At 40.6% G+C, this 24,505-nt stretch overlaps 1 protein-coding gene across 3 annotated transcripts in view; it reads left to right on the forward strand.

The window, feature by feature from the left end:
• SLC39A11 (solute carrier family 39 member 11) overlaps window positions 1-24,505 on the forward strand; it is a 340,346-nt gene that overhangs the window by 243,535 nt on the left and 72,306 nt on the right. For all 3 annotated transcript variants that reach the window (XM_044418981.1, XM_044418982.1, XM_044418980.1), the window contains exon 7: window positions 19,294-19,363. In XM_044418981.1, the coding sequence (XP_044274916.1) occupies window positions 19,294-19,363 (70 nt within the window). The remainder of the gene's footprint in view (window positions 1-19,293; window positions 19,364-24,505) is intronic.

Consider the following 24,505-nt stretch of genomic DNA (forward strand, 5'->3'; position numbering starts at 1 on the left):
AGGGGCCCTGTGCGTGCTCGGAAAGGAGTAGCAGCACCAGGCAATGATGTCACGAGCCACGACTCATTAGCCGTGACTCGTCAGAGCTTTCACATGGCTGGTCAGTGCACAGCCAAGGAGATATATATATATATGCGCCTGGACTGGCTGTGAGTTTTAATACATTTGTTTTTATTAACACAAGATTTTAGCTTTGAGTTTTCTTATGAAAATTAAAATTTAATATCTAAGATTTAACAAAGTGATGTTCTAATTAAGAGACTGAGATTCTTTTACTGTTGTGCTGTCCCCCGGCATATTTGAATCTGCAACATCATATTTAGTTGTTTTTTTCTAAAATAAAAGCTCAGTATTGCAGTGTTGGCACTTTGGGATAAATAAGTGTGTTTTGGGTTGCAGTTTGGGCACTCGGTCTCTAAAAGTTTTGCCATCGCTGATCTAGAGTTTCGATGTGGCAACCTGAGCTTAGTCTCTTTGAGTCTTCTTGCAAGTTATGCTGCACTTAATCGTAATACCTGTGAACGCTACCCTCTCAACCCCTTCTTCATTCAAGAAATGAAACAGAGACTTAAAAGGTTTTGGAAAGTTCAATGACGTGCATGGTTTGCAAGCACAATTAGCCATGATTAGGTTTGGTCCAGGGATGAATCAATGTATTCTGTAATAAATGTATTATATTATTTTCTTGACAGACTGGCATAATCATATATTTGTGTGGGTTACACATCTGTCTAGGTCCAACAAAAGGAAAAGATGCGTAGCATAGGCACAAGAGACTGAAATAATAAATCTTAAGTGTGCTTCCAAAGTGACATCTGTTGGAATACTGAACTTCTGCTCCATGTCCATTAGCCAGCTTAAAAGAGTCTAAGCTGCCTAACCTCTGCCAGTTTGCATCACAAAACACAAGTAGTAAATGCAAGAGTGAGCCAAACTCCATATATCTCAAAGTAAATTTGGACTGCAAATTATTTCCATTTGGAGACAGACAGGTGGGGGTGAGAGAATAACAAATTTACAAAAGGTTAGGTTCTGTAATAATTTCTAGAAGGGATTTACTCACTCAGTGCTAACAAATTTCAGAAATCCTCCTGGGTAGAGTGTCATTAGTGTAATTTGCACTTCTGTAAATGTTGTTGCTTGCTTTTGAATGCTGTAAAGGTAATGATTTTAGACTTTAAATAATCAAAGTAATTGGCAGGATTTATACTCTTCTATGGAAGTTTTATTTCAAAGTTATATGTGCAGTTTTGATTACAATCTGCTTAATGATTTATGGAGGTGAGGAAGATGGCAGATTGGATCTAGATTTACTGTGCAAAGAACAGACACAAGGAAAGAAATTTTATTGATTTCCCATTGATTTCAATAGGTCCACTCCAAGTGTCTATCCAACCCTGTAAGTTTATTTGTCTGATTCACTTTGCTTGGCCTAATGAAAAATGAAGATTCCAAGTGCTTGTCCAAGGCTGCTCTTTCTTTGCCATGGAGGATCCGGATCTTTACCAATATTGTTCCCCACGTTCAAATCATCTCGTTGCTGGACAAATGTGATTCCCTTTTACACGCTACTTCTGTGAGCACTACACGATGGAGCATTTGTACTACTAAATTCTTCCTACAAGCTCCTTAAAAATATTAAATAAAATCACTTTCTGTTTAAACTGACTACTTTGAGATTACATTAATAACCAAATGTTTATAAATATCTCTGTGAAAGTAGAATAAAATCTTGTCATATAAACTTAAAAACATTTCTGTTGTGTAAACGGGATTCAGATATAATGTCTGATATTCTTAGTCTCCTATCATCTAAAATCAATACTGCCCCATGGCCTTTAAATGAAGAACCTGTACTTGGGTGTTGAACAGAACAGAATGAAACTTGGGGTTAAGATTTCTGTTTAACCCTCCAACAGGATTCTTCTGCTACGGTTCTTGCATACTCTGTGCATTGTCCTAGTTTTGTAGTACTTGTGGGTCTCCATAATTTATTTAGATAGATTCTACTTCCCTGATTCATCCACTGTCAACCTTGATCATTGTCTTTTTGCACATTTTTCATCAGTCTACATTGGATCACATATTTTGGCTCATGCGCGATCTTGTTCCGTCTATTGGGAATTGCAGTATAGGGCAACAGGAAGCTAAAGCATTGCCTAGGCAAATGTGCTGTATTCTCTTTCCTTTCCTTACGTATGTACAATGTGTATCATGGCAGTTTTGGTGGAATCACAATAATACACCAGGTTTTGTTTTCTTTGTACACTTTTCTCCCAGAGTGAAACCTATTCTGTATTGTGCTCTTGCTGTATATGTTGGCTGTACAATTTATTTAATTTCTGTATCACCTCATAGCTGAAGCTCTCTGGGTGGTGTACAACAGTTATACAATACAATACCACGCATCACTAACAGAAAAAAATACATTGAACATTGAAAACTAAATTTTTACAATTTAAGTTTAATCCATTCTGCTGGGCATGCTAAGAACATCTGTCAGCATTCCCACCTTTTTGTGCTATTTGGCGTTGGTAAATGCCTCGACAAAGGCATGCTACTTCCCTTTGTGTCAACATTTAAGTTCCCCTCCTTCCCTGAATTTAGTTTCATCCTTTTTTTTCCCAAATTGATTGATTTGTTGGGTGAATACTTAAATTGGTTGGTGATTTGTTGTTGACATCTTGATGCTTTTGGGTTTCCAGTAGTTGAACTGGGGTGATTTACTTTCGTAAAGGTTACATTTACATGATGCATGCCCTGCCTGCAAGATGTATGTGAGGAGACATGCATTCTGTAAATTACATGTCTATTTTCAAAAAGTTCAAGTCAATTTTAGTAATGAAAGAGCCTGCAGCAACCAACCACCGACACAGCACCTGCTTTTTCAAGCACCTGCTTCTGTGAGCACTGAGGAATACAGATCATGCAGGTGCAAAGCACCTACACAGGCTCAGAATAGGTTTGATTTAAATTGCAGGCATACGTTTTTATTTAGGGAAAGGTTGTCTTACCTGGGATACATTGTCATATTGTGACTTAGGTCAATTTGCATTGCAGACCGTACCTTACCAAAGTTTGGTGGCATTCTTGCTCTGGATTTGAATCCTTTGCACTGCTTGCACATTTAGGGCTAGTTTAGATGTCACAGTACACTCTGGTTTATCATGATGGGAACGTGCAACCGTGAGCCTTAGGCGCACATAGTCTCCTCTTCCCTCCTTTGCTGCATTTGTGAGAAAACTATTCGGTGGTTTAACTTCCTTTTTGATTAACCACAGTTGAGTTGACCATTACAAGCCAACTTAATAACCCATTGGTCTGATTCATATACAATAATAACCCAGATTTTTTTTTAAAGAAAGAAACAAAGCAAGCCATTCTGGGGTCATCAGGAATGGGGCAGCATGCTGTCCATAGATCTGTCTGTGGTTTGGTTAGCATTGCTTATTTTATTTTATTTACTTATTTTTTTAATATCCTGCCTTTTACAGTGTCTTAGGATGGCGATAACATAAATAAATAAGACACAGCATTACATGCAGACCTGAACCTCTGGCCTGCCTTTTCTCTCTTTTTCACCCTCTTCTCCAGCATTCCTCCCTATTCTGGAAAAATAGCCAAAGAACAAACCATGGCTTATTTCTGTGTTTGTTCAGGGGAAAGACAACTCAAGGTTCTGGCTTCACATGTAACACTAACCAAACCATGGACAGAGTTCATGGGTTCTTGAGCAGTCAGACAATGTACACTTGCTCATTGCTTATCTATTTATTTATTTAAAACTTTTTTATACCGTCCCATCACAGATGTCTCGGGACGATTTACAACAACATTAATAAAATAGAATAAAAATAGAAATAAGACTAAGAGTAGTACAACATCTGACGATAAGTATAAAACCACCAATTAAAACAATTTAGCAATTAAAATTGGGAGAATAAAAAGGTTTTCGCCTGACGCTGAATGGAAAGAAGTGTTGGCACCAGGCAAACCTCTCTGTGGAGCATGTTCCACAGTCAGGGTGCCACCAGAGAGAAGGCTGCAGAGAATTCTGATAAACCAGAGATCTGCATTATTATTAGTGTATGACTAAAGAAGTCTTGCTTCAAAGAAAAACATGTTAACATTAACCATAGTTTTATCAGTTTGGATAGAACAACAAATTTCAGTTCATCAAAAAGGACTCAGAAGTTTCCAGTCTCATAGCCATACCAAAAAAGGAGAGAGGAGGCTCAGAGTGTACATTGCTCTGGGCTACTGGGGTGGTATATAAATGCAAATAATAAAATATAAATACAAATAATAAATACTGTAGCTTGCTGTGATCATTTCCGTCACGATAAACTATGGTTTATCATTACATGGTTCATGACATCTGAACCATCGCTTAGATGTTCTTTTGTGGTATGTGTTATTGATAAACGCAGAGTCTGGTTTTGGACAAGAAACTGAAGTAATGTCAAGAGACTGGGGTACAAAAATACAAACATGAATTGTTCAATATTGATTCTTCCATTTGGGGATGAAAGGCTATGGGATTTACAAGGCTCTGTGCTTGTGCCAGCATTTTCATGCAGATAGCTTCTTTTTAAAATTAGCAGCCAGGTATGCCTTTGACTGAAAATGGCACCATAATACATACCAATCTGAAAATGTCCTGGAAAAAGTAACTGAATCATATGCAGAATAATAATTGAGGTGTAAGAAACTGTAATAATTATATGCAAAACAAGACCACAGTGATCTCCAGAGTATGAAATTGAATTGATCTTGATTGCAAAATAGAGTACATGTAAAGGACAAATGTGAAGAAATCAAGGCACATAGTCAACTCTTATGGCATTGACTGAAGTGAAGAACATTTTTGTTCTTGCCTTTTTATCTCTAGCTCCTCTTTGGTAATTTATTTAGCAGTATGGATCTCCAGTCACCCATCAAATAACTGTTAGAAAAAAGCTGGCAGCCACCATTTATTTATTTATTTATTTACACCATTTCTAAACAGAGTTCTGAATGCTGAACAATAAAAGACTAGAACAGAAAGAATTATTAAAACAAGGTAGTATTAAAATCATGATAATCGGAAAACCATGGCTGGTCAGCAAGGAAGGATACCTGGAAGACAGATGTCTTTAGCAGGTCCTGGATGCAGCAGAGTGCTGGTGCCTACCTGACCTCTTTGTTGTTATGTGCCATCAAGAGGCAGGGAATTTGATAGAAATGGGGCCACCACACTGAGAGATCTTCTTCAATGGGCCGTGGGTCCATGAGGAACCACCAGGAGGATAGAGTGAAGGTGATGGAGCTTGGTGAAGGAGAACCAGGTGTCCTGGTCCCAAGCTGTTCAGGGATTTGTGTGCTAGGATCAAAACCTTAAACCTGGCCTGGTAGCAAATACCCAGTTGCTGTTCCATCAGCTAAAGCAATGCAGGCTCGAAAGGGTCAGCTCTTGTCGGTTGCTGTATTCTGTCCTAACTCCAACTTCCAGAGCAGTCTTAAAGTCAGCCCCATAGGGAACACATTGCAGTAATCCTGTCTTGAGGTAGCTAGCGCCTGTATCGCTGTGGTCCAGCTATCCTTGTCCAGGAAAGGCCGTAGTTGGCAAACCAATCAAGGGTGGTAAAAGGCGGTCTGAGTTGCAGCAGTCATCCCGCAGCAGCAATAGATCTAGGAGTATCCTCGGAGTACCATTTGCCTCGGACTTCAGCTTGGAGTATTGCAACAATAAAACAGACCATAGCTGTTTGGATCTGTTGCTGTTGTGGAGGGAGAAATAAGTAAAAACTAAACATACTGTCCGTATGATTTTACAAGCAAAAGCTGTGATTTCCCCAGACCAGGCTTGAATAACCTGGTGGCTGTCTCCATCTGCTCTGCTAAAAGCTGATGAGATTGACAATGACACTAAAAATAGTACCATTTGAGTAGAGTTTTCCCTGCAGCAGTACTAAAGCAGATCCTTCCAGGAAAGGGGCAAGTTTCCTGATGATTTCTGGAAAACTTGGGTATGGGCGTGATTTTAGGAAGCTGGAATTTCTGTCCCTGGATGGATCTGTTTCATTGTTTTTATTTTGTTCACTGTATGGATTTTTGCCAAGAATTAATGGCAAAAATGGAAGAGAATGAATGAAAAGTGTATCTTCCTGCTGCACAGCTGTGCTTCAAAGCCTTTTTAATTAGTGGTCAAGACCTTGACTCCATATTGTGCCAATCCTTCTAGAAAATAGTCAGATTTTCCTGCTGATCTGTAAATTCAGACTAACGGACAGAGCTGAGTACCTTTTAAAAAGAAGGTACAGAACTAGGGAGCTGGTAAGAGTGGATGTAATGTATTTCTTTGCAGATATCACTTTATTTGTAATGGACTGGTCATTGCCTCTTTTAAGACCAGTCAAAATAGTCCTGGGGCAATATTACCTCCCAGGAAAAATTGGGGGAGCATAGGTACTTGTATCGTGTCAGGAGGGAGACCATTTCCCCAAGCCTCTCCCACTCCATAAAGCCCTATCCTCTCTGTACAAGGAGAAAGGAGACCATTACTGACCTTACTCACCTCCCACTGTCTCTAGACAATGAGAAGCAGGTGAAGCAGATATTTATCCAGCTAATACCTGGGGTAGCCCCCAAGGTACTAGCTGAGTGTCTAGTCAGCTTTGCTCCTCTAGCATGTTCTTCATTCTGGGATGGTGAGAAAGAAGCAAAGCCGATTAAGCTGTGGGCTTGAGGAGTGCCCCTCAAGGCCAGGGAACATTGCTTCCATCTCTTTTCCTCCCTCTTTGAGACAACAGAGCTTTGGGAAGATGCCTTGCATGGGCTAATGTGGCAGGCCAGGCTCAGCTCCTGGGCTGAAGGTTTCCCACCCCCGTTCTAGCCATTAGGAAAAAAGCTGACTTACATTGACTGAGAACATGGGCATCTATGGTCCATTATTACCAACACTAACTGACAGTGGCTATTCAGGGTTGTGGCAGTATTTTTTTTCCTAGCCACACCTGGAGATATCAAGGATTAATCCTGGGGCCTTCTGGATGAAAGTAGGTGTGCTACCACGGAGCAACAACCATGTCCAGCCATGCAGCTCCTCCTCAAGGCCCTGTGTCAGCATTTTTGCCCTTGGCTGTACTCAGTTCTAAGAAAAATGGCCTGAAATAAATGGCAGATGAATACCTAGCTTTGTATGTTTCAGGCCACCCTTTTTTGCAGTGCTTTTTTTGTAAGAAAAAGGGTGGTGGAACTCATGAAATTATTTACTTTCACGTGCAGTCAATCACTGTACATATACCCACACACATCAGTTGTGTAACTAAACATAACGGTCGCCGCCTGCAGTAAGCACTGAGCATGCGGCCACACAACCAATCACAAGCCGAGCAGCACCACAAGCCGAGCAGTGCCATCACAACCAGCGCGGACGAAGTACGCATGCATCGGATTCGACACACAATCAGCCCGCATGCACCGTTGTAATGATTTTGCCGCCAACCTGCTACGCTCAATGGGGCGATTCGAATCCACGTGGACCAAACATCACATTTTCAAAAGTTACTTTTAAAACTTGGAAAATCTGTCAAAAAAAGGTGCCGGAACTCCGTTCCGGTGCTTTCTATGACAAAAAAAGCACTGCTTTTCTGTATATAGAGTAGACAACTGAACCCCTTATGAACAGATATACTTCACTGTATCAATAGCAGTTGCTGTAACATGGAGATTAACACACACAGAATTTATAGGAAAATTGTGACAAAAGAGAAGAGGTAGGAGGAAAATACAGTTTGTGTTATTTGTATTTTTAACCCACCCTCTCCTTCCCCTGGTTTTTCACCTTTAGGGCTGTAGAAGTAGAGTATAAGTTGACTTAAAATAATAAAGAGGTGTGAACTTACTGTGTCTGCAGCACCCTGCTTCAGTCAATCACATAGTTGCTTGATTCTGTAGGGGTATATCCTGCAGAAAGCTTAGATTGAAAAAAAAAAAAAAAGGCCTACAACTTCCCCAGCCAGTATCCCCCTTTCTGGGCTGAAAAGTACGAGTAGGCTGAGGATGCACTTTGGATTGGGTTTATGTCATACGGGATCAGTGCTTCCGTTTCCTCGTGTGTTGTTACTCGGGGTGCAATTCCCTCCATCCTGGTATGCACATTCCATTATTATGTCTTACAACAGCTTGGGGCCATAATAACTGAAAGACCACCTTCACACCTAGGACCCTACCCATAAAGTACAATATTGATTTATGATCCTTTCTATAGCTGCACATCAACTAGGGAACCACTCCCAAGGGAGGTCACATTAACCTCTTTCCCACTGTTACAGGCATAATGTAAAACAGTAATGCTGCTTTGGGCTTGTGATGGCCTCCGGTTAATTTTTATATTGCTAAGCTTTTTTATATATAATTCTTGTTTTGCCTTGTTTTTGTTGTATTACTGTTTCATGTTTTATTAATGCACATTGCTTGGAGGGCCCGAGGAGGCATAAAAGTGATCCCTACATACTTTAAAGAATAGTTAAGCTAAGATCCGTGTCTAAGTTCAAGGGGAGTAGATTGAAGAGGAGTAGATGAGCACCTTTACAGCTGCCTTGCAATTTCTGTGCTTTTAAGCTTTGAAAAGTTACTTCATCTTTAGTTAATGCTTAATGTCTTGAATGACAAGAAGTAAGCCTCTGAAATAGTAATTCTCAATTCTTCTGGATTGCTAATATCATATATTATCTCTGAATGCAAGTAAAAAAGAAACAGGAGCATATATTGACTTTAGACTGTTAAATGTAGCCTGGAAGTAATGGAAGAAGCTGCAAGGTATAATTCCCTTTCTACCTTTTCTATCATTTAGCTAAGTTGCTATGGCAGCACTGTGTTCTGGAATTAACTATTTATTTCTAGTTATCCCTATTCTATTCTTTGTACCTGATTTATGTAAATCTCAGGCACTGGGACCAGTTCACACAAGCACTTTCTGCAATCTAGAAAAAGCTGCATGCCCCTGATATCTGAGAAAATGTTGGGATGAACATGGGTCTGTAAACAGTGATTTCTGAACTCTGATCAACATTTTTTGCAGCTAATATAATCATATGAATTGTATTAGAAACTATTTATATTGTGGTTTCCAGATGTAAACACAGATGTTTGTACCTTGGATGGCATAGCTGTTTACACACACACACACACACACACACACAGAGAGAGAGAGAGAGAGAGAGAGAGAGAGAGAGAGAGAGAGAGAGAGAGAATGGTTATCGTCCTTTACCTCTGAGTTTGTTTATAAACCTTAAATAACGGTAATCTGGATTGAGGACAGATTGGCAAAAAATAAAAGTGACTGTCTGTTTTACATTGTAATTAGTTTGACAATTTACATTTATTTTCCTAAGAGAATTGTTTGGGATTATTTGGCACAATCAGGTTTGGTTAGATTTTATCTGTTTGCAAGATATTTGTCAAGATTTTTTCCTGGAAGCATCCAAGGAAAATCTTTGAATAACTTTCCAGTGTAATTGGTTTATTGACTGAATAATCTTAAGCAATGCTGAATATGCATGTGCACACGACACACACACTTTAGAGAGTCAACACATTTTCTACATGTGTCATACTGGAATTCAGACATAGAATAAATGGGTTTCAGCTAAGGGGATCTGGTTTTATGATCATGTTTTAATTTGAGGTTCTAAATGAACAAGACCAAAATGTCAAAACCCAAAATTCAAAAGGCATCTAAACAAAATTCAGTGAAATTTAGTGGCCTCAAATGTGGAGTCTTCATCTTATCAAATTGGGATTCAGACTGGGACTGGGAATGGAAGAAAAAAATCCATTTTTTTTTTTTTGGTTAGGTTTTTTTTTTCTTCTTGGTTAGATTTTTTTTATTGTGTTTTAATTGTATTTTAATGCTGTTTTAAATAATTTTTCAAACTTTTAAAATGTGTTATCTATCTTCTTGTGAACCTCCCAGAGAGCTTTGGCTGTGGGCAGTATAGAAATGAAATAAGTAAATAAAAACAGCAACTCAAGAAATCACTTTTGAAATATTATAAAAATGAAGCTACATTTCCCATTTCCGAGTGGCTAGAATACTCCACTTAAAGTTTTGCACTATATAATAGTCTCCAATATAAAGACTTCAACTATAAAACTATTGCCACCAAAATGAAATCTTTGTATTTTATACATCCTGGGAGTTTGGTAAAAAATCAGTAGGCATGAGATTGGCACCGCCACTAGAGACAAGATAAACAAAACTAAGATATTTTAAAGGAAATTAAATACACAATATTTGAGCAATTTTAAATATTAAGTTTGTATTGCCAAACTATTCCATGGATAAATTTGGTTACTATTATGAAATAAGAAAGCTTTCCATGCTTATTGAGCTCTCTGTACATGTTCCCTTGAGTAAGCATCCCTTAAATTCCTCAGCCCAACCAATTCTGCACAACCAGGAATAACCATACAGCTTGAACCCTTCTGTGTTCAGGATGGTACTGGTTCCCCTCCATTTGGCACCGGTTAGGTCCCCTCTTGAGAACTGTCTCCAGTTCAACCCTTCAAGAAGGCTGGAAGGGGAGTAACCAGGATGACCCAAAAGCAAAGCCTTATGAGGACAGATTGAAAGAGCTGTGCATGTTTAGCCTGAAGAAGAGAAGGCGGAGGAGATTTATGATAGCACTTTTCACATTCTTGAAATGCTGTCACAGGAGCAGGGCCAGGATCTCTTCTCAGTCCTGGCATAGTGCAGGACATGGAACAATGGCCTCAAGTTACAGGGAGCCAGATTCTGACATCAGGAAACACTCCCTGCCTGTCAGAGCAGTGTTAGGACCTGATTGCCTAGGGAGGCCATGGGCTCTCCTAACAGTGGAGGTATTCGTGGGCAGTCAGACAGCCTTCGGTCAGGGGTGCTTTAACTGAGTCCTGCCTTGAGCAGAAGGTTGAACTCAGGGGCCTTATAGGCCCTTTCCCATTCTCCTAGACTATGATTTAAAATGCAAAAAACAGAAATAAAAACAGCTGGGTGGGCCCTTGAGCTTGCCTGGCAGATTTTCTTTTTGGGTGGTGGGATGACAGCTGGAGAGCTGAGAGGATATGCTGGCCTTTCTTTTCCCCATCTTTCAGCAGCGTATCTCCTGTTCTCCCTCTGCTCCTTTTTTTATGAGGCCCAGTTGCAACATTATGAAAGAAAAGCATTCCACGGCCACAGAGGGCAAGTGGGAGAGGGAAGATCCACAGCTGGACTTCCTCCTCCCCCTCCTCCCTGCTTGCAGGGAGCTGAACTGCATTGTGCCCCAAATGCTCTCCAGAGGCCATAAGGACTGCTTTCGTCAAGACTTAACCTAAATGGTAGGCTTATCTGAACTGTTCCTATTGCTTTCTTCCTTCCTTTTCAGTTTCTCTTAAATACATTATTGTCAGCAAATATTAAGTTTTCAGGCTTTCATAGTTGTGGTTCTGTAAATTAAAATGGAACAACAACAACTATGTACTGCTGTCTACTTTATGTTTACAGTGGTTTAGACAGAACTAGTATTTTTTGTTCCAAAAAAAAATGATACTGTTTTTATTTTTATAGTTTTGAAGTAACTAATTTCCTCAAGATTCAATTTTTTTTTATTTAGTCTGTTAATCAAGAAACTGAACTGCAACAACAATGCAAGGGTTATAGTATCCTGTCATATGTTCTTTCAGATGAAGGAATGCTACAGGCAAAAGCATAATAGACTGAAATCAGGCACCACTTACAAACACATGTATACCCCTTTACATGTGTATTACTGTACATGCATATAAATCTGTGATCCGTCAATATATATTCTACTTTTGTTGAATGCAACATGTGACTATCTGTACATGTGATCAGATCATTGAACTGTGTATACATGTACAGTGAGTATACAGGTGTTAAATGTACTGTGTGAACAATTCTGTTTGAACTGCATCTTCTGTACCTTTGCATTGTTGTGAAGATAAATAGGGAGAAGAAAAGAATCAAGTAACATCTTTCCTTGAGAAAGAAAAGTGAGATCAAAATGCTTTTTAGAAGGAATTCAGTGCTTTGTAAGGCAGTATAAGGCCAAGAGATCCTCCGCATCTGGATTTGGGCCTGAAAGATCAGTGAAAAGTGAGGATGTGTGGAGGACAATTTGTAAGCAAGCAGAGTTTATGACATGACACAACCTCCTTATTGATCACAGGCCAGATCTTTGAGGGCATTTGCTTTAGCTTTCAATTTCCTGGTTTTGTGGTACTTGAGTCAACATTAACTGATCTTAAATCAGCTGTTGTGGCATGTGTTCCGGAATGTTATCCAACAGCTTCAGTGTGTTCGGAATGACACGTTACCATACTTTGACCATCGATGGAAGCCTGTAAGATTTTGCTTTGCGCTAGGGTGTACAGACAGCAACTGAGATTATCTTTATGCATTACATCTTGGCTCCACTCTGATGAGAGAGCAATAATTCACACCGGTACAGGGTGTTTGGTTTTCTCTGCCAATGACTTTGTTAAACCTTTCTAAAGGAGGTGAATGGTATTTCGTACCCTGAGAAGAGAAATATAATGGTTTTATTGATGTTTCTGCAGCTTGTTTTACTCGCCTTAGGTTAAAGTTGCTGTCAAAGCAACCAAGTTGCATTGATTACATTGTTACTTATGGTCTCCTGATTACTGCTTCGATGGAGCAGATAAGGAAGGATGCAGCCAGTTAGCAACCAGCAGATGTCTTCCTTTTCTTGCTGAGGTGACAGTAATTGCTAGGTAGAGTACATGCTTTCAGATAAGCTCTTTCTTTCCTTCAAAACATGTTGTCTGCTCAGCATGAAGAACAGAGCTGTTGAAAATACATGTAGAAAGTGGATTTCAGTATTTTGTGAGCTGGTAATAAGTGTGAGTTGCTCCTTCCCAAAGATCTGAAGGGGGCATCTACTCATATTCATATGTACATAAGTAGAAGCCGCCATACAAGTAGCATGAACATGAATAGAATCCCCTTCCAGTGTATCATCTCAAATGGGAAGTTCAGGAACTGAGCATGCAGGGATGTTGGAGTGGGACTTGCTACTCGGACCTCATTGCCTTTTTAGCCCCATGTGAGTGGGGGGATAAATTCTTGTCTCTATGCATTCCTGCCCCAGGAGAGCTAAGACAGGTGAGGACAGCTATCTTGCTCAAGTCAGAGCAGAAATTATTATTGCAATCTGTACAGGATGGGCTCCTGGTCCTGCCTCTGACCTTGACCACTCAATCTTTTCTGGAAAATATCAGTTCTAGGCTATTGGAAATAATCTGTGAGCCAGGAACTGGGAAGCAGAAGCTGTGGGACAAGCCAGTGTTCAGGGGTGAAGAACAAGTCAGAGCTGAAGAACAGGCTAAGACTTGGGAGCCACCATAAACCAGCAGGCAGGAACAAAGAACAGGCAAGGATTCGGGAACATGGAAAAGTCAGAAAGACCATGCTGCTCAGGTAAGTCTCAGCTGGAAAAGGAAGCTCTTGACAACATTTTTCTGCCCAGAATGATCTGTTGGCCAGCCTGGCCAGGCATAGTCAGTCCAGGACTGGGAAGTTCTCAGCTGAGAAGGCTGCCACATGGAAAAGGGTTCAGAGGGAGGGGCAGCCACACTCAGATCCAGAACTCTGTCCATGGTGCTGAAACCATACTTGCCCAGGTTGAACTTCATGGATAGCTCCCACAGAGCTTGGATGAATAAGAAGCTACACTTTAGAAGCCAGCCGTGGAAAACAGCTGTCCAAAGACTAAAAGTTATGTGGAATCTTATTCTTAAAGAACTATGCATATGTGTACTATATATATGTTGCATGTTGCATTGCTGAATGATTAAATGAATGAGAGTAAGCATTTTATATGTGGTATTAAAGCCATTTTTATGAGTGTGTGGAGATAACACCTGTGTGTTTTTCATGCATGGTGGCCCACAAGCAGGTGGTGTTCTGTACTGTGTATGTTGAAAATGAATTTTTCCTGCATAGAAAATGTTAGGCTCATCTTGAAGCTGTAGGCTTTGCATTTTTACATGTAGATGTGGGAGTTGTGTGTGTTTTGAGTAGTCACTGCTTAAAGAGCATTTGTAGTCAATTGTTCTCTGTGTTCTCAGTTAAGGGAATTAACAGTGGGTTGTAATGCAGCTGGTGGGAAGCAGCCCTATATTCAAAGCAGCCCAGTGAAGAGAAGCTGAGTGAGATCATGGGGTGTTGTTGTTTTTTTTTTTGCCACTGCTGAATTATCTTAATTCAATTTTATGCTTCTGTTAATTATGCAAGACATGTGGGAGTTGGGGGGAAATAGCCCTGTTAATTAAGGGTTTAATCACAATCTCTGATTTGTTTTGAACCTTATATACTTCTACATTTTCTTGACCTGTTTTTACTGCTTGATTGTGTTGTAATAGCTGCTTCTGTATAAATGTTAATAACTATGTGTTACACTGAGGAGCATTCTGCTCATTTTATATGTGCAGAACTCATTTTAGATTTGCAGGGACATCTCCAGGGCAAACATGTAATGAAATTTCAAATGGTGCCCTGCACTCAAAACCACAACCCCTGGCTGCTTTTCTTCCTGCAGCAAAACGATAATGGGTGTCTATCTTTCCCTTTCCAAGGGGCCAGCAAGTGGCTGGGTGGGGGAAAATGCAAGAGTTGAAATGGATTGCTTGGGAAGAGTTAATCCCGCTTTCCTATCTACCATTCCTGTGCTCCTCTCAGCCTTTTATGGATGCTTTTCCATAGTTAAAAAGTGCATAATCCTCTCTCTTATTAGAAAATTACGTGGGGTGGGCAGAGTGGAATTACATGAAGCGCCATATAACGTATAGGTTGGCCCTGAGGCATCATTTTGCAAAGACTTTTTTTCTACAAGAAATGATGATATACATAAAAGTTTAAACCCACAAGTGAATCACTGATATGGAGCAATATGAATTTCAACACATGTGGAGAGAGTGAGCTGAGCATTTATATTTTCCTGCTTCATCCTACTGCTGAAGTTTCATTTTTATCACTGGTAGAGTAATGCCCTTCTCATTGAATTAAAACTGATTAATAATGCCATCGGAGGAATGTATAACATGTGCATATTCCTTGTGCATAGCTACCATCACCAAATACTTTTGCAAGCAAAATAAAGAGAGAGGCTTTCTTGGTGCCTTGTTTCACTATCATTAAATGTTTCGCTGTCATTTCTGTGGATTGTATTCCTCCTTTTCCTTTACCTGTGGCCATTTGTACAGGTTGCCAATCAAGTCACCTGCCCAGACAGAATCTCATACTTCAAAGGGATCAGGATGCTGGCTGGGATTTGTCAGTATCATCACCTCTCATCTGCAGATGGAGCCAAGGCTGTGAAATTGATTCTAGCCAAGCTTTTAAGTCATTTCTCATCTCTCCCCCTCAAAATTTATGCCTGGGGATTATAGCCAGTTCCATTTACCCCCAGCTCCTATGAATAACTGTGTAGTATAAGAATGGATCATGCTTAGAAGCAATATTAATGGAAGGAAGGAAGGAAAGAGGTCTGCAGTAAAACCAACTAATTTGGATGTGGCATCACCCTATCCTCCTTAGATATCCAAGTAGGAAGAACTGTCCCCATCATCAAGTTAGATGATGTAGTTATATGATACATACTGACGGGATATAAATATTCTGAAGCCTTAAAAAGAACAGATGAAGAACTGGCTTTATTACATAGATCCCACATAAATCTTTTCCTAGACAGTTTGATCACACAGCCTCCCAATGCCTCACCAACATAATTTCCTCTTCCACTCTCAGCCTTCCCCTCCCCATGTGTCATCTGAAAGGGAAATTGCCCTCCACAGCAATAATTGGCTGACCTTGTCTTTCAGAGCCTTCCTTTGCATGTTCATGATACCCTGTTGCTACTCATTTCTATTCTTAATCACCTTCCTAATTTACACTTAGGTAATCCACCTGGAATGTGTTATAGCTTCCATTTCCACTCAGCAGCTCTCACTCAATATGTGTTCTTTCCACCCTGCACCATCTGCTGAGCTTAGCTCTCTCTTATTTATGTTTCTTATAAGCTGCAGTGTGCATTTGACTTCTATTAATGCTTGCTACCTTGTTTTGCTCCTGGGAACTCCCACCAGATAACTGATACCTTTTTCCCTCAGGGTGCCTTCAGCCTCTTATTCATATCTGTCTACCAGTATTTGGCCCTTGGGCAACTCAAGCTGCACTGCATCAGCAGAAGTCGATACAGATTTTTCTGATGTGGGATGAGCTCCACTGCCCTCTGTTTTTGCTCCCCAAAGGACACACACAGCAAGGGGTGTTCAGATCAGCACCCCATATGTCTTGAGAAGGGGAGTAAGGTCAAGACCAGAGATCAGTCCTCCTGCTACTGATGTTCTTCAAGCTCCTCCATGGGCGTGGGGGATTCTGTGCCAAACTGGGTCCCCCATTGTATGGTGTGCATACAGGACAACTTCTCACTCATGAGAAGAGATCATCACTGGAGAGCATCTCCATAGCTGGAAGTGAAGATCATAACTACTTGGTTCAGCAGCAGTTGACGAAGATGTAGCTTAAGACCCTTACTATGCTTTCTTTTAACATGAGCAGATTTTCTGAATCCAAATATGTTTTCCAAATCAAATGCTAAGTTCTTTTTCTTTTCTTTTTCATTTCTTTCTCTCCTACCTCATTCTTCTGGTGTTCAGTTTGCTTCTACTTTGTATTTTCCTCCTCTCAAGCACTTTCTGTCTTTCTCTGATTATATATCTGCTTAGTCCTTTATTCAAAACTTTATTTTATATACTCTGAGAAGGGGAAGAGATGGCCTTGTGATTAACACAAGAACCAGCTGGTCAGGACTATGTAACCAGCTACAAACTAAGGAGAGCAGGTTTTCCACTGGATCAGTCCAAAGGGAGACGGTTGTACGTCTGTTCAAAAAGTGGTATATTTTCACAGCAGCTTTTAGTTCCAATTGATTTTATTTCTTGCCCTGTTTGGTGCTGTTCACAAACGAAATGCACTTCTTTTTTTTAACAACAGGAATTTTCTGAAAAGGTTATATCCCTAGGAATTATTCTCGTAAGTTTCACTATTTGAGAGAAGTGAAACTACTTCAGGTTGTTTAGGGGACTGATTGTTTGAAAAAAAGAAAACCAGTCTCCCCCAAATGGGTTGCAAAGAATGAGCCAATTACATAGGAGTGGCTTCAAGACTCATCTCTGGGGATGAAGCCAAAAGCACATAACGATGTCAGATTTCCTGCACCTGTTTAAAGGCTAAATGCTTTCCTCTTCCTATTAACAGTTACAGCAATTGTAATTAAGGCAGTTCTGATTTATACCCTGTGGAGATATAAATGCACCTGCTAGATGAGCTTCTATTAGGACGTGCTGAGTTCTTACGCTGTAATAATTAAAAAATTGACAAAGTTGGCAAAGAGCAAATATTTGTCTTGTATGTGTTAACATGCTTGAATACTTTAAAATGTGTATTCCAAGCTTGACATACATCTGCAGTGAATGACAGGAGATGAAATTCTGTGCATATCTTCCCATGTAGGATTTCTTGGAAATAAAAAAGCCGAACTTCATGCTTTTCCTTTTGAGTTCTAGATAATGGTCTTAAATTTAATTTTGTTGGGGAGGGATGGACAACCCTCACCCCCAGGTCTTGTTGGATTCTGGGACCTCCTAAGCCAACATTCAGGGATAATTCAAGTTGTAGTCTAACAAATATTTGAAGAGCCACTAGTTCTCCCACCCCTATTTTATACCAGTAAGCATCACATATCTTATGGGGTCATACACTCCCATAAGCTCCCTCGCTGATAGTGGAGACGCACGGTGACCAGAATACTGAAGATGGTGGTACATGAGTTGCTTCTAGTGTCTTCAGCTGTATCCTGTTGTGCTTCCTCTCCCTCCACATTTTTTCTACATTGTTTTGAACATCTAAGCTTAAATAAGAATGTAGTGCAATAAGAATTACCACGTGCCATTCAGTAGTTGAGTAAATTCTTGTGGATTGTGATCATTAGCTGAGATATTGAACTGAATTATTATTATTATTATTTCTGTTTATTTACAGGAGTAGCAACTGGTAATAGAGGCTTTTGGCGAAGGGGGCGGCATAGAAATGTTTTAAATAAATAAAATAAATAAATAACACTGGGCCATTAGAATATATACAGAATTGAGTACACTTGCAATGCTATGTGGTTTTATTGAGAACTAATGCCTTTAAGGTTCAATAAAGGTTCAGCAAAGACACTTTGTTTTTCTCTTTATGGTGTAAGGCTTTTATTCCGGTGACATATAAATCTCATTGAAATCAGTGAAGCAGGTTTAGTTGCAACTAAATTTAACTTCTGCTTAAAACAATCCAATTTAAGAACATCTAATTTGTTCTGCATTATGGACTCAGGTTTTAAAACATTTAAGGGAGAGTATGCAGGGAAGAAATTTCTGCCTGATGTGATTGTAGGTTTTCTAGGTCAGACTTTTAAAGATGAATGTGTAGTATCGATATTTTTGGATTCTTAAACAATGCTACCGAGTATCACATGCTGGAGTTCAGTGGAACTATATTATTCTATACCAACAAGCATTAATTCTTTTGTGCAGAGCTGAAATACAGGAGGAAGAACAGCAAGTAACTGCAAATAACTGAATATCTGTTGTTTTTCTAAACCCACATGTTCAAAACCGGGCTTGAAAAGTCATATCGGCATACAAAAAATACAACACTAAAATATCCTGGACTCTGTGTGTGTGTGTGGGGGGGGGGGGGGGCTCAGAATACAGTACCCCCATCTAGTTGCTATTGTGTGCGAGTAGTTGCTATGAGAACTAGCAGCCCTTGATTGCAGTGTGCATCTCCATCATATATGAAAATCCATGTCCAGATGGTTCCAGTGGAGGGTGGCTGAGCACTGTGCATCGGAGGTGCATCAGAGATGTAAAACTACATGCTTCCTTTCTGTGTACTGTCAATATTGCAGGTTCTAAGTATGTGAAAGGGAAGAGACAACCTCCTACAGGTGTGCAACCAAACCATTTAAAGGAGCGGTCACTGACTTAGTCATTGGAGTGTGTTCTGATTGACAAGTTCCAGGTTAAACAGTGCTACATGTTTCAGACCATGGAGGATTTCTTATTATATGCTTCTTATCAGTAGAGGAAAATGGTTGGTTTAGAAGCCACTTAAGACATTAGAGGGATTAAACAGAATATCCCTCTATCTGCCAAGACAGCTGCTGAGTTAGTAACTGCCATTTCCTTTCCCTGTTTCAGAGGGTTTGGCTGTTGGTGTTGGATTCGGTGCTGTTGGGAAGTCAGCATCTGCAACCTTTGAAAGTGCCAGGTAAGCTGCTCATTGTGTGATTTTGAGACCTGTACTTTATTACTTAGTCACCTTGCACAAAAGGTCTCCTCCTTGTGGTGTTTAAGAAGCTGGACTAATCGGTACTCAGTTCTTGAGAAAATAAATAGAGGAGGCAGATTTGTTGCCCGGTGAACTCCCAAAGGACATGGCATTCTTTTTGCTACCTCCTCTTTCCTGTGCATTGTAGCAAATGGCACCCCAGTTTTGGCCCATGCCAAGTGGAACACAAAGATAATTTATGCTTTCGCATGATTTTCAAGAAGAGCAGAGTCCATGGAGTAAACAACTGAAGATCCCACCCATGTGCCAAACAGATTCAATAACCAGATAATCATTGTAGTATTTGTCTGACATCCAAATCCGAAACACCAAGCAATAATTTCTGTGCCACGCACCACCACTTCTCAGTGGACGCTGCTGCCAAGAATGATCCTGAAAACATCAAAGGCAGAGCAGGTGATAAAACCATTCAGGTCACTGGGCGGTGACACTGCTGCTGCTTATTCTCCCCTACAAGCTCCAAATGTGATGAGTGAGCTTCTGTCTGCATGAGGAAGCAGAATTCTGATTGCTGTGGGTCTCCAGCTGCCTGTGTCTGCTGAGTGTACATGTCTTTTGCCAATTAATACCTTGTCTTCAGTGTCACTTCCCTGCTCCCGCAACACTGGTCGAACAAAATCAAGCTTGAAATGGTCGATCGAAGGATAGTAGTGGAGCACAGTCATATATAGCAGATTGTGTTGAGATAATAGAGATGAAATAGCCATGCTTTTGTCTGATCTCGAAAAGGCATAGTTGTGTGCATGTGTTCACCAACTGACATCTGAGAAATCGGCGGTGTTTGCCTCTTAATATAGGTTTGCATACATTTCAGACTGTTGCCATATGTGCTGGACACACGGATGAACAAAGGAGTATATATGCCAGTGTATTCCTTTCTTGGTCTGAGAAGAACATGCCAACAAGAAATGGTCCAGGAGACAAAACTTTCATATTAAAAAAAGATAGATTTTAAGACTGTTGCTTGATTTGGCTTCTAAATGAAGGTTTTTTTTTTTTAATATGAAATGATGTCTCTCTTGAAAACTTGTAAAGAATTCTCCTGAAAAACAGAAACCAGCATCCTTTAAAGAATCCTTTGGAATTAAATAAAAGAGGCAGGAAGAGAAGAGGCAAGACACATTTTAATCAGAACTATTCCTACCAGACTTATTTGCCCTGTTAAAAAGGGGGAATGAAACAAAGTTCAGTGGGGTACATATAATGAACCATGCCTATTCATTTCACTTAGAACATCACAAGTTTTATTTGTACTTTTTATTAGTTCAGGAGGGACATGTGTTCCATCTGCTGAGTATGGTGAAAAGCAAGTGCATGGTATGGGGGAAAGCGTTGGAAACAGGTGCAGGGGATCTTAGGCCTGTGTGCCCCAGGCGTGTGATGTAGTGTTGGATTTTGGGACGAGGCAGGGAGAGGCTTGGTTTCAGATATGAGAGGAGGGGCATTTCTGGAGCCATGCTTGGACCTGCCAGGAAACTGAACTGTTTTCATCCTGTTCCGTATCCTTATAGAGAGAGAGTTCAAACTAATTACTGTCACACATTTATACCATGAAAAATGATACTGAAGGCAGCTAATATTAAAATCCTGATGAAAAACAAAAATCTTAATTAAATATAACATGAGAACAAATATATTAAAACATAAAAGAGATAACCCCAAACATTGAAAACAAGCCTTCAGCAACAAGCATCATATATGCCAAAGGCCTGCCTGAGAAAAAAAATTGTGTGCTGCCAACAGAGAAAGGGGCCAATGGATAGAGTTGCATACCCTGGGAGTGGGCTCTGAGATGGGCTCTTCTTTCATTTCCACCTATCTCCCTATCTCTGATGGGGGACATACAGTGAAGGGCCATCCTGAAGATTTTAAAAACCACATAGGCTCATATAGAAGAAGGTGGTTTTTCAGGTACATTAAAGATAAAACTAATGGTGGCTTATCAGAGCAGTAGCTGTCATTATAGAGGTTTTTCTGGTACCGGTGCTGTTGAATTTGCCTTCTGTGTGTAAAACAATTTGAAGCATAATCCAGATCGAAAAGAGGTGCTCCCAAGCCAGCAGAAAGGCAGATTGTGGTTTACATGAGGTTGCATTTCTTATAAAAACACAGGGTTGTAGGGAAGTATTCTCTTTTTCTTCCCAGGGTTATTTTCATATGTTGCTTTATTTCTTCTTGTGCTTGTGGGTCAGAGGACTCTTCCCCATTCTTGAATGTCCCCTTTCTGTAGCTCTGAGTTGTGAAGCATTCTTTCAGTGCTTACCACTAATGGGACAAGGGAAAATGCACCTGCTGTTCTTTCCCCTAATAAATGAAGTGGAAATGATGCATTTGTTTGTGGGGCGGGGGGTTAGGGATTGGTATGTGTGTGTGTGCATATTTCTACATATTCCTACATAGTTCCTTCCTACATACTTCAATGTCTATGCCACCTTTGAGTTAAAGGGCTACTACAGTGGAGTCCTCTGCTCTTCCACATGCGCCCCTCTGTCCAAGATGCTCAAACTTTGCTATTGCAATTCTTTATTAAACCAAGAGAAATTTAAGAGCTGCCAAGCTACCAGAAACAAACAAAGGCACCCAGTCATATCCAGGCTAAGCTGATACTTGCAGTCTCTAATTACTATGGCAATTTAAAGGTAAAAGGAAGGGAACAGACCTAAAATACAGTCTCACAGAAAAAGACTCAAATTGTCTGGGAGAAGGATAAACAGAGTCTTGCTCCATTACCTTCCAGCTTTATCTGCCAGCATGTGGAAAAAAGAGTGCATCGGGACACTCCAAAATTCAGTATTGATTTGAGAAAAAGGAAAGAGCAACATTGCGTCTCTTGGATTATAGATATATACATGAAAGCTGGGTTGGGGCTTCTGGGAAAACATCCTGCTTTCTCCGTCAATAACACACACATGCATTATAGAGGAGGTTTGTATTACACTTGGAGAATTCTGGCCTTGTGCTGTCACTGTTTTATCCTCACATCTCTTTCCCCCACTCTTGCTCTCACAGTCTTTGAATTTAGGGAGAATGCCTTTCAAATGGACTGGCAGGAGGTTTTCTCTTCAGAAGAACATAAAGCAGCAAACAAAGACCTTTCAAATGATTCCTTTAGACAAGGTAGACTTCAGAGTCCTTTCCACTTTCACTGCCCCTTGTGCAACTTGCTGCCAGGTAGGCTGAGATGGTTCTGCTGATACTTAGAGTGAAACATTAACATGATTTAACTACCTGACTCTAATTGGCATCTCTTTCAAGAGGTACATGCCTTTATTTGTTATTCATATCTGCTGATTAGGCTTATTTGTTAATAAGTTAGAGAGAAAAATACTGGGGAGAGAATTTCTTCTCTGCTTCTGACAGAGTAATTTATTTCAAATATTTATATTCTGCTCTTCTATTACCTGAAATAGCTTATTAAAAGTCATGGAAACCAAACATTAAAATGCTAAGCCAAGTAAATGAACTCAGTATGAACCACAGAGAGACAAAATGACTGCACTTCTTAGTTCTGTAGAATTCACAGATGTCTGTAAACGTAAAGGTTTCCCCATGACATTAAAGTCCAGTCATGTCTGACTGTTGGGGGCAAGGCTCATCTACGTTTCCTAGCCGAGGGAGCCAGCATTTGTCCGCAGACAGTCTTCGTGGTCGTGTGGCCGGCATGACTAAACACTGAGGTGCACAGAACGCTGATACCCTCCCACCAAAGTGGCGCCTTTTTACCTACTTGCATTTGCATGCTTTCGAACTGCAAGGCTGGCAGGAGCTGGGACAGAGCATGGGAGCTCACCCTGCCTGCGGATTCAAACTATCGACCTTTCGATCAACCAGCCCAGCAGCTCAGTGGTTTAACCCACTGCACAACCTGCATCCCACATCTGTAAACATAAATCGGCCTTATTCTTCTTTTGAGAGCATAGCAAAGACAGACACCATCATGTTTCCACTTTGAGTTCATCCCAGAGCTTCAGGGTCACTAATAAGAATGCCCTGCTTAATTACTCATCTTGAACCATGCATATACAATGTGTGACAGTGTTTTAATTACCTTAAAGACCAATTATCTATAGGGTGCTTCCAGACAGGGTTACGTGGACTACCAATCAAAAGGCATCATGTAGCAATTTCATTTTTTTTCCTAATGGATTTTTATGGTAAGAAAAAAAAAAGTGATGGGAAAACTTGGGAGCCTTACAGCAGAAAACAACACTATCCCCCTGAAATTAATGAATAAGGCAGAGTGGTAGCAAATAGAAGACACTTCTGGAAGCATCCTAAAGTTGCTGTTGTTGTTAGTCGCGAAGTGGTGTCCGACCCATCGCGACCCCATGGACAACATTCCTCCAGGCCTTCCTGTCCTTCCACCATCTCCTGGAGTCCACCTGAGCTCACACCAACTGCTTCAGTGACTCCATCCAGCCACCTCATCCTCTGCCGTCCCCTTCTTCTGTTGCCATCTATTGTTCCCAGCATTAGGCTCTTCTCCAGGGAGTCCTTCCTTCTCATTAGGTGGCCAAAGTATTTGAGTTTCATCTTTAGTATCTGACCTTCTAAAGAGCAGTCAGGGTTGATCTCCTCTAGGACTGACCGGTTTGATCGCCTTGTGGTCCAAGGGACTCGCAGGAGTCTCCTCCAGCACCACAACTCAAAGGCCTCAATCCTTTGGCGCTCAACCTTCCTTATGGTCCAGCTTTCACAGCCAGACATGCAACTGGGAAAACCATAGCCTTGACTATACGCACTTTTGTTGGGAGGGTGATGTTTCTGCTTTTTAGTATGCTGTCTAGATTTGCCATAGCTTTCCTCCCCAGGAGCAAGCGTCTTTTAATTTCTTGGCTGCAGTCCCCGTCTGCAGTGATCTTGGAGCCCAGGAAAATAAAATCTGTCACTACCTCCATTTCTCCCCCATCTATTTGCCAGGAAGTGAGAAGACCGGATGCCATGATCTTAGTTTTCTTAATGATGAGTTTCAAGCCAACTTTTGCGCTCTCCTCCTTCACCCGCATCAAGAGGCTCTTTAGTTCCTCTTCACTTTCTGCCATGAGAGTGGTATCATCTGCC

This window comes from Varanus komodoensis, unplaced genomic scaffold (assembly GCF_004798865.1).
Source record: "Varanus komodoensis strain SLA01 unplaced genomic scaffold, ASM479886v1 scaffold96, whole genome shotgun sequence".
Taxonomy (NCBI): domain Eukaryota; kingdom Metazoa; phylum Chordata; class Lepidosauria; order Squamata; family Varanidae; genus Varanus; species Varanus komodoensis.